The following is an 11,525-nucleotide window of genomic DNA, read 5'->3' as shown; positions in this document are numbered from 1 at the left end:
GTGTCCTCATTCTTATTATAACTTTGTTTTGCTACATCTCATCTCAAGAAAATCCATTTCATAAATTGCTTGTATTATTCATCTTCATTTTTCACTTATTGATTTGTTTGTTTATTAAATCTTTTTCTACCCTTACTACTTGTCTATTTTTTATTTAAAAGATTCCTTGAACAATTCTTCTCAAGTTGTTGTTTTTATTTGATTTACACTTGTAGAACATATTTTTGATAAAGGATTGACTGTAACTTTACTATTGTCGACTATTCTTAGTTGATTTCCTTTACCAAAATTTTTAGTATCCATTTCATCCCTTTTTTGGATATTCACTCTTCGAGTTAAATACCTACCTTGAAGACATTAAACAAAGGATTTTGAACTAATTGGATCATCTTTGAAGAAGAAAAGCGAAAAAAACAAAAGAAAAAGCTGTAAGCAAAAAAATCCTATCTTTGAGCAAAAGTGAAGCCTAAAGATTACATTTTTATCCTTCAACTGATATTCTGTGAGCTTGAACTTTCCTTCATCATTCATAACCTTTGAGCAAGCTCTCATCTTTCTGATCCTAAATTTCTTTATCAACCTTTTTAGACTTTTGAGTAAAAAATTCTTTAGAATCCACTGTTTTATTAGTTATACCTCCAAGCAAAAGGTAGATGAGTTTTGCTTGATCCTTTAAAAGGTTGCATCTTGTGTAAAGTTCATTCTTGAACTTGAGAAAGGCTGTGTCTTGAAAAAAGTTACGCTTGATTCTGCAAAAGGCATGTTGTGAAGGTTACACCTAATCTTGTTAAAATGCATGCTATAAAGGTTATGCTTGATTCTATTGAAAAGGCAAGCTGATAATAGATTCAAACTCTTTGTGGTATCAAGGGAATAGACATAGGCCTTGAAAGGCTGAAGCTTTATAAAAATCCTACTAAGTGCTTTTTATATTTCTACTCTTCACTTATTGATTTCATACTCTGTTTTGCTGTTCTATTTTAAAATTCAACCTCAAAGGTTTTTGAAGAAGGGAAAATTCCTATTTCACAACTAATTCATCACCCTTTTGGTAGTTTTACTTCAAACTTATTTTTAACATTTTTTATGAGTCTGTAGAGTCTATAGAAGATAAAAAATTCTCTCTTGAGACCCACGAGCAAAAGCATTAACCATTGCTTTCAATACATCAAATGAAGTTTCAAGCCCAACAACTAATCCAAGCACCTCTTCTGTTAATGTCCCAATGATCTTCCTCGAAGTAGAGCGTAAGATTTCTTCCACACCAAATATGCAAGGTAAGGGATGTTGTCTATTGGTGGTTAGTTTACTGTGAGGGATGTTGGGTTTACTGGCAATTGGTTTGAGGGGTCTGGTGGCCAGCCAACCGCCAACCCATACGGGTTAAAGAGGGGTGGAAAGTTGTGGGAGTTGAGAGCTTGTTCCATCTTTTTTTTAAAGTGCATTGATTAGTTGATTCAGAATTATTGATACATCAGCTTATGCGATAGCTGTTCCTTTATTCAGTTCTATTAGTGTCATCACACTTGATATACTTGTCAAATTTCAACAACTTAATCAAAACAAGCGTATTTAGTTCATTGGTTGATGCATGATCCCACTATTTAAAGAGCAGAGTTTAAATTCCCTTTTCCCTAATTATAAAAAAGAAAACCCTTAATCAGAACCAATTAAAATTAAATGATTAAAATAAAAATTTGATGAAAGTTTAATGACTAATGGTGTAATTATATCTAAGTTTTGCCGTTGGGGGATATTTTTCTGTTACAATTCCCTGTTTCTCTTATGAATTTGGTGATGGTTAGACTCAGGCAAGAAATTCTGTCTGGGCAAGATGACATGACATCAAACAACCATGACAAACTGAGGCAACTGCCAAAAAAGGGGCCAGTTTTAGGCCTTGCAGCAATGGATAATACAAGGTTGGACCAGTAGATGATGTTAACGGCAAGGAGATATGTGATACACATTCCTGTTACTGCTGGAGTAATTATCCATTATAAAGATGCTTATGATGGACAGGTAGATAATGCCAGGACAACAGGGCAGAAGCTCTGTCACGACTTCAGTTTATAATCTGAATGAATGGAGAGTGGGGAATGGAAATTTGGAATTGAAGCCTTGGAGTTGATGCTAAACTCGACTGTGATAGGAAAGGTGAGTTCTTCTATTGGTGTTAATAATGACACCGTCACGTGATGCAAATCTGTGAATGGGATTCTGTATTTGATACCATTCTCTATTAGTGCACAATAAGAGAGAGTGTAAACGAGGGGGTCACGGCTATTCGGTCGCCGTAGCATGGAAGTGCTGCGGCGATTTTCTGGTGGAATCAGCCCTTGCCTCACAATTTACATATATGAGGAAAGCTACTTAATTAACCTTTGAAAATTCCACATAAGTTTGCTATTCTAGAAAAAGAAGATTGATTGGTGGGGGATCTGCTTTTGCGGTTTATGCTACCGTCTTAAGATTAATGAATGTTAAGTGAAGTTAGTGCCATAACGTGGTGCCTTAAGATTGGTTGTGACTGGAAATTTTCAGCTAATTTGTACTACTCGTATAAACAATCAAGGAGCGGTGGTTTCTTGGATCACGACAAATCTATTTCACATGCAGGATTTTCTATTGATTAGCATGTTTCCGGGGTCAACGGCATTTTCTTCAGATTCAAGTATAGGGTGAGTAGGTAACTTAACCAAAAGAAAGGTCCGAGGAATTTCAATTTTCATGTTCTTGCTAACGCACCTAATTACGGAAAGTTGACCGAACGATTTTGGCTAGATACAGGCCTCGGCCAAGAAAAAAGTGTAGCCAACGTTAGGCCTAAATCCACTTTCCCTGTGGCTAACATTTTGTGCATTTGATTTCTTAATTTGAGCACACAATATCAGCCTACAGGTGGGGAAAGAAGAATATGGTGAATAGACTAAAAACTCCTGGATATTTTCATAAATTAAGCACGGTTTTCTCAAGTCTTGTTTTTAAGTCTTTGGTGGATTGTTAACCGACCCATATATGAACCTTTTTGACTCTGCAACTCTCTTAACAGTTGTTCAGATGCGTACTTGGATTTTAGGAATATTATTTAGATTATGAACTTACTACAATTTAGTCATATCTACTAGCAGATTACAATAATATATAGAGATGTCAAAGAGTTTAAAAAAGTAATAATCTGAATGTGAGATATTAAAGTTTATATTATTTATATAACAAATCACTATTTATGTTTCCTCGCATTATTGACACATCCCGTGGTTATTTTTGGGACATCCGCCGGGAGCGTTTTTTAAGTATCCCACTTCACACCAAGGGCACAAGGGTATATTCATGCTTTTCGTGCCTCCTTCCTCAATGTACTTGAAGCTTTTTCCCCCATCACGTTCCTTGCAGGTTGAAAAGTCAAATTTGTAGTCCAAATAGCACGAAAGTTACGACTAGTGCATGCGTTGCATCGAAGGAATTTTTGGAATTTATTACTCTCCTCCTTTTAGACTCTAAAAGCTTCTCGTTGGAACCCGCACCCCCTCTCACAAAATCTCTAACAAAGGAAGCCAACCCAAGTATTTCAAATTAGTAATGAAGCCTTCATCAAGATCATCCGAAGGAAAACGATTCATTCTCTCATATCTCTTCTTAATCCTGTTCCTTTGTGCATTAGCTTCCATCAATGAAGTTAGATTCGACAGCTTTTTGAAGTTTGGCAGATGTGCTCTTTCCAATGTCCCTCCTCAATTCTACAACTCCTCTTCACATTCCGTTGCATCAAATTCTTCATCCGATGACATTCGTATTCTCATCGGAATCCTAACACTTCCTGATCAATACCAACGTCGCCATTTCCTCCGCCTCATATACGGCACGCAGTCTGTGGCTGGCGTACAAGTTGATGTGAGGTTCGTTTTTTGCAACCTAACAAAGGAAGACCAGAAGGTGTTGGTTGCACTTGAGATAATGCGATATGATGATATTATCATCCTCAATTGCCAAGAGAACATGAACAAAGGCAAGACTTACACTTTCTTTTCGAGCTTACCGGAGATTTTCAACTCCTCGGATAGGCCTTACCCTCCTTACCATTACGTGATGAAAGGAGACGATGATACATACTTAAGATTGGAAAACTTGGTGGAGTCTTTAAGGCCATTGCCGAGAGAAGATTTGTATTATGGGTATGTTATTCCATGCCCCAGCATGGACCCTTTTGTTCATTACATGTCTGGCATGGGATATTTGGTTTCATGGGATATTGCTGAATGGATTAGGGAATCAGATATTCCAAGAAATCACTTGGAAGGCCCCGAGGATAAGGTTTTCGGAGAATGGATCCGCGATGGGCACCGGGCTAAAAACAGGTTCAATGCCAAATGGTCTATGTACAATTATCCTGACCCGCCCACCAGGTGCACGCATGAGCTCTGGCCAGACACAATCGCTGTGCATTTGTTGAAGAATCAAGAAAAGTGGATTCACACCTTGAAATACTTCAATGTCACCAGTCATTTGAAACCGTCTAAATTATATCACATACCATAATTAGCTAGGTAACTCTACACTTTTTTGTATTCTTTGGATATGTGATCAGATTTTAGACCCCACACACAAAAATTAATTTTGTTGATTCACTTGTCCGGTTTCGGTAAGGTAAGATTTTCAATTGTAATGATGAGGGTGAAGTAATTCAATGGATACATTTGAAGTTCCAACACAAAAATGGATTAGCATTGTATTGTAAATGTGTACTATCCTTATATTACGAACGAAATTGTTATTTGTTCTTTTTATGATTGAAAGGTCATATATGTCATTTCATTACTATCCATACTTATTTGCTTACTTTGCCGGTGCAAGATTCCTAAAAACAAATATAAAAATAATATTTAATTTTGTATTTGGCATTTCTTATATTCCACATTACTGTTCTAGTAATAACACTCAAGCATTTTTTTCTGAAAAGTAGCATATATACATATATATATATATATATATATATATATATAAGCTCCACTAACCCCAAAAAAAGCAGTTTTTAATTCACTAGAATATCATTCTAGTTTTTCTCTGCTAATATGCATAAATCCATTTTAGGTAAGATCATAGATCAAGTTAACTTATTAATTGGATATATGTTTAATCAAGTTCTCTAGGCTTGTGAATTGCGGTTGTGTTGGAAACTGTACATACAAAATTCTCATCAAAATTTCATGATTTAAAAATTATGGGACAAATACAAATAATTGATGTGAGTTATAATCTCTGAAAATTCCTCTGATTAATTTCTTTACTTCAACTTCAAGAGTCATGAATTCAGATACAGTCTTGATCACGAACTTCACTTGATCTTTGCTTCAAGAGTCTTAGCGACTTAATTTTGATCACAAACTATGCTTGATATCTTCACTTCAAGGATCTTCACGACTTAATCTTAATCACCAACTACGCTTGATATCTCTGCTTCAAGGGTCTTCATGACTTATTCTTGATCATGAACTTTGCTTGATAACTTGATCATGAACTTCATTTGATGACTTGATCAGGAACTTCACTGTTGCTTGATCTTGATCACAAATTGCACTACCGCTTGATCTTCACTTCAGAAATCTTCTATCCTTTTTGATCTTTAAAATACTCCCAATCTTCAAATGCCTCCAAATAAATGAAAATGGCTTAGAGGAGCCCATATTTATAATGCTAGGTGAGAGACTTTGATGAGAATGCAATCTTTTTAAATTATCTCTAAAGTATTTTAATTTAATCAGAGATAAATTATGATGACTCATTGAAAGTCTTTTGGTTGGTCAGACTTTGAGTCTTTGAATTTTGATTGAGCTAAGTTAGGTGTTATCTCTAAATTATCTTAATTTATTTAGAGATAAATTAAATAATCTAATTTGATTTTTATCTCTAAATTAGTATAATTATTTGAGATAAATTAAATAACCAATAATTAAATTTTGATTAGTCAAAAATATGAATATTATCTCTAAATTATCTTGACTTATTTAGAGACAAATTGAATGACCGATAATTAAATTTTGATTGGTTCAATCAAAATATTATCTTCAAATTATCTTAAGAGATAAATATATGACACATAGGTGTTCAACTATGTGTCTTTGAAATAATCCAACCAATAAATTAATTATATGGTTATGGCATTATCAAGTCCACATGGTAGCATGTAATTGGATCATAATTTTTCTCCTTCTACAAATGCCCCCTCGAGACTTGTTCATACATGATTTTGAATTTGGCAAGTGGACAAGTCTTGAAATTTTTTAAAAAAAATTCTTAGGATTTCTTAAAATCCTAGCATGGCTTGGTATACTTGCAATCCAAGTTAAATTCGAATTATACTTACCTTTAGGTAACGGAATTATGACATGGGAAGATGTATATTGCAATAAAACCATTAGAAGAAGTATATTGCAATAAGACTATAATCTTGAAAGAAGTATATTGCAATAAGACTTATAATCCTGGAAGAAGTATATTGCAATTGGTATTGCTTATTTTAATCAACTAGGACTCTCTCTCTTTTTACTTTGTAAAAAGAGAGGTTCCTTGTAAATTTTTTGCATATTGGAATCAATTTAAGAATTACGAGTGTTCCATAAGCTAGCAGAAAAATTCTTCAAAGTATGCCGCCCATTTTGTTCTCTTCTGCCTCAAAATAATTTGACTAAATTTTTTTTTCTTATTTTGATAGTTTACTATCTTGCCACCTTGTTTATCCAAATCTCGCTACATTTGAGAATTTCATGCCAAGATACAAAACTAGGTAAACATTCAAAGAAGCCAAGAATTGGCTAATAATGTCTTTTGATTCACGTAACCTTTCTGCCATGTTATGAAACCAAGCAAAGGTTTCAAGAATTGGCTAGTGTCCACATTAAATCAACTTTCTACCATGTTAAAAGGCTCACCCACTTTGTATTCTTGCCATATTACACATCTAGGGAAGGAAATTATGCTAACTATCATTTGTTTGAATTGCCATGCTAAAATCATGCAAGCCACATTATCTTGCCACCTTGAAAGCTGATAGTTGAGTCAAGAAAGCCATGCATGTTGCCAACCTTTAGGATGCCTTACTTAGTCAACCTCCTGCACGTTACAATTTCAAATTACCATGCTAAAGATCCATCATTGCCACGTTATGATTGCCCCTTTTTTTTTACTTTTTTTTAATTTGTCTTTTTTTTATAGTTAAATCCCAAGTCAAGACAAGTTTAAATTGAAGTGGAAGAAATTGATAACAATTTGAAGGGTGCTTTTTATAATAGCACTTGTCAAGCCTTGGGGGTGCTTATTATAATAGTACACAATTTTTTTATCCTTAGAGGGTGCTCTTTATAATAGCACTTGTTAATCCTTGGGGATGCTTTTTATAATAGCACACAATTTATTATCTTTGGAGGGTGCTCTTTATAATAGCAGTTGTTGATCCTTGTGGGGTGTTCTTTATAATAGCACACAATTTAGAATCATTATGGTATACTTCAAAGACTACAAATATCTTGTCATTCTCTCCAAGAATGAATATATGAAGAAAAGGTTGTTTTATCCCACAACGAGACTGTTGATTCAACCTTGATAAAGAACATAGTTGAAGAATACCTTGGATAAGTTCATAAACTTCTTGACCTCAAACCATCCTTTAGTAGTACGTCTACAATAAGATTAAACTGAGAAGCTTCAAGAACCTAATCAGACTGTTGGGCATGTTGATGATTAGCAAACTGAATTGACAAATCTTGAAAAGGAATTGAATGCTTTGTGTCACAAGAAAGATGTCATTGAATCTTCTCCTAATGGGAAAAGGGAAAAGGTGCAAAAAAAGGAAGTTAATATTTCCAAGATTAATGAGGAGATAACTTCCATCAAGTTCTCCTAGTTTGAGTGAAAGCGAAGTTAATTCTTTAAAATTATTGTAGATTATACCTAAATCTTTTCACGAAGAGTTAAAAAATTTCAAGTGAAAGTCTTGATTTGATTACTTCCTTATTCATGTAGCCTTTTTTTTATTTGCACTTTTTTTCTAGGATTTATACCTTTAAAATTTTCTTTCGCATTCTAATGCATTTCGAATTAGCAATAAATATCACTTTTTTTTTCTTTTTCTTTTCTTTACTTGTGATGAAATTTAAAAGAAAATCCTATGAAACCTTCAAGATACTTTATGTTCCAAAAATTTTCTTGGACATCAATTGATCCTTAAAACAATTCAAGTTAGGATTGTAATTTGTTTCACTTGCAATTTAATTAATTAAATCACGTAACTCAGGGAGAAATACAACCTTGATTTATTCTTTTATCTTCTATCTTGGTAGCTTCATCATTATGAAGAATTGAGCCATGCTTAATACAAGAAATTTTTTTTTCTTGATGTAACTGAACTTGAGAATGGGACCAAGCTGACTATGTACCTCCTAATATGAAAAAGGATTAAGTTATAATGTAATTCAATTTTTTTTTCGCCTTGACTTTTGCCGAAATCATCTTATTAAGGATTTTCAACTTAACAGGCTTTTTTTCTTTTTGCCTTAAACTTTGCCTAAGTCGTCCTATTAAGGATTTTTAGCATAGCAAGCTATTTTTTTGTGCAGTTTAAGCTCTTGCCAAGGAGCATATGACCTTCAAGCATAGTAGTGCTTCAAGAATTTGCCATTGATTAGGCCAACTCTTACTCCATCTTGATCCATAATCTCATATGCACCATTGTTGTAGAGTTCTTGAACAACATATAGTCCATCCCATTTTGAGACGAACTTGTTACCCATACGATGTGTAGTGTTTATGGGTCTTCTCATAATAAGAACTAAATCTCCTACTTGTAATGATTGTGGTTTAACTATCTTGTTGAGAGCTTTGGATAATTGAGCTTGATAACATTCCAAGCATTGCTATGCTTCCAACCTTTTCTCATCCAACACTTCAAGTTCTTCAAGGCGTAAGCGAACATTATCTTCACTTTAAAGACATTCTTAAATTGCAATTCTCAAAGATGGAATTTGATGCTTTAGTGGGAGAACAACTTTTACACCATAACAAGTGAGTACAGAGTAGCTTGAGTAAGTGTATGAAATGTTGTACGATAAGCCCATAAAGCTTCCCCTATTTTCTCTAGCTAATCTTTCTTTACGTAATTAGCAACTTTCTTGAGAAAATTGCATAAAATCTTGTTGAAAGCTTTTGCCAAGCCATTTGCCGGCACATGGTACATGGAAGAATTATGTTGTTTGAAGTTACACTATGAACATAACTTCTCCATCGCGAGCTATTTTCCATTATTAGTTATGGTGCACTGTGGCACGCCATAATGATAAATAATATTTGTTCTAATGAAGGTAACAATAGTTTCTTTCTTTGCTTCTAGATAAGATGCTGCCTCTACCCACTTTGAAACATAATCTGTGGCGGCAAGTATGTAAAGATGCCCTGTTGAACTTTTAAGCAATGATCCAACCAAGTTAAGTCCCCAAGCATCAAATGGCCATAATGTAACTATTGGGTGGAGTGGCTCAAGGGGTTGATGAATGAAATTAGCATGAAATTGACATGCTTGACATCTTTTAGCATAGTCCATGCTATCTTTCACCATTGTTGGCCAACAGTATTCTATTCTTTTGATTTGGGAGTGCAACTTGGCTCTAGATTGATATGCCTCATAAATTCCTAAATGAGCTTCTTACAGGGCTTTGTATGCTTCTACCTCTTCTAAAAAATGAAGAAAGACTCCATTAAAGGAACGTCGATAAAGTGTACCCTTGAAATAAATAAATTGAGGAGCCCAACATTTTATTTCTGTTTTATGCCTTATATCATTCAGAAGCTTCCCATGCTCTAGGTAGCCAATCAACAGTTGTCTCCAATCTTCTTTTTCCACTTCAAGGACTAAGATGACATTAAATTCTACATCGACTTCTTCACCTAAAGTGATTGGTGGTAAAATCCATCACTTGCAAACAAGAAATTTTAATTTTGTACTTGGTGATGTAATTGTTGATGCCAAATTAACCAAAAAATCTACTTGCCTATTTTCTTTCCTAGGCACATGTTCTATGCTAGCTTTGTCAAACCACTTCAAAAATTTCTTGACGTAATTGACACATAGCAAGAGCTCAAGTTTTTTAACCTCATAAAATGAAAGGATTTTGTTTACAACCAACTTAGAATCTCTAAAAACTTTAAGTTGAGTGATTTACATGTCCACCGCCATCTCCAAACCTATGATCAAGGCTTGGTGTTGTGCCACATTATTGGAGCAATTTTCTATGAAAGTGAATGTGTAAAGCAATACTTCTCCTTTTGGGGTGATAGGGATGACTCCTACACCTACCTCATCTTGTCGAGCTACTCCATTAAAGTATAACTTCCATGGCTTAGGAATTTCAATGTAAAGAATATCTTCATGATCTTTAGAGAATTCCCAATCATTTGGAATTGGATGATCTATAAGTTCTTGTCCTTTGACGGCCTTTTGAGGGATACATGTGATGTCAAACTTTTGTAACAAAAAAGCCCATTTTGCTAATCTCCCACTAAGTACCAATTTAGACATGAGATACTTGAGAGATTTGATCATGAAATTAAGTAAACAGATTGAGCTTGAAAATGTAGTCTTAATTCTTAATTGCAAACATTAATGCCAAGTATGTCTTCTCAATGGGAGAATAATTTAATTCTAGACCAATAAGAGTTCTACTAAGGTAGTAAAGTGCACTTTCCTTTCTTTTGTCATTTTGGTATGCCAAAAGTACTCCTAAAAAGCGCTCTTGTGTCGTAATATAAAAGATCAATGGACATCTTATGTAGAAGCTCTTAAAACTAAAGGCTTCTGTAAATAAGCTTATGCTTTTCAAAGCATTACTGCAACACTTATCCCGAACAAAAGACGTATCTTTCTTCATCAAACAACTAAAAGGATGACATATACTAGCCAGGTTGGACATGAAGCATTGAATATAAGCTAATCTTCCTTGCAAACTTTTAAGTTCATGGAGATTGCTTGGTTCAAGCATCTTTATGATTACATCTATTTTTGATTGATCAATTTCAATCCCATGAGGCACAGCATGAAACCTAAACATTTACTAGAAGATACTCCAAAAGCACACTTTAAGGGATTCATTTTCAATTGATATCGACGTAATTTCTTGAATACCTAACAAAGGTCTTCAAGATGATCAACTCTCTTTTTGGACTTAACCATTAAATAATCTACTTAACGTTCAATATTTTTGTGGAGCCTATCATCGAATACCTTTTGCATCACTCTTTTATTAGTGGTGCCTGCATACGTTACCCTAAAAGGCATAACTTTGTAATGGCATATTCCTTTAAAAGTTCTAAATGTAGTAAGCTATTCATCTTTTGGATCCATGCAAATTTGATTATAACTAAAGGAGCCATCCATAAAAGATAAAGCCTCATGGCCAGTTGTTGCATCCAGCATTATTTTCATAAAAGGGAGAGAAAAAGCATCCTTTTAGGCAAGCACTGTTCAAGCCTTGAAAATC

General features: G+C 34.3%; 1 protein-coding gene across 1 annotated transcript; it reads left to right on the top strand.

Moving 5' to 3' along the window:
• Window positions 1-3,540: 3,540 nt before the first annotated feature.
• Window positions 3,541-4,758, top strand: LOC110411373 (Galactosyltransferase family protein). The gene has a single exon (XM_021421503.1). It carries the CDS (start codon window positions 3,583-3,585, stop codon window positions 4,537-4,539), a length of 957 nt encoding a protein of 318 aa, XP_021277178.1. The 5' UTR covers window positions 3,541-3,582; the 3' UTR covers window positions 4,540-4,758.
• The last annotated feature ends 6,767 nt before the right edge of the window (window positions 4,759-11,525 follow it).

Source organism: Theobroma umbraticum, unplaced genomic scaffold, assembly GCF_002168275.2.
Source record: "Theobroma umbraticum cultivar Fairchild unplaced genomic scaffold, ASM216827v3 scaffold_56.0, whole genome shotgun sequence".
Lineage (NCBI taxonomy): Eukaryota > Viridiplantae > Streptophyta > Magnoliopsida > Malvales > Malvaceae > Theobroma > Theobroma umbraticum.
Note: the sequence above shows the minus strand (reverse complement) of the source record. Positions and strands in the feature narration are given on the sequence as shown.

Coding starts and splice junctions, on each gene's coding strand:
- LOC110411373 (XM_021421503.1), top strand. CDS start 3,583: ATGAAGCCTTCATCAAGATCATCCGAAGGAAAACGATTCATTCTCTCA.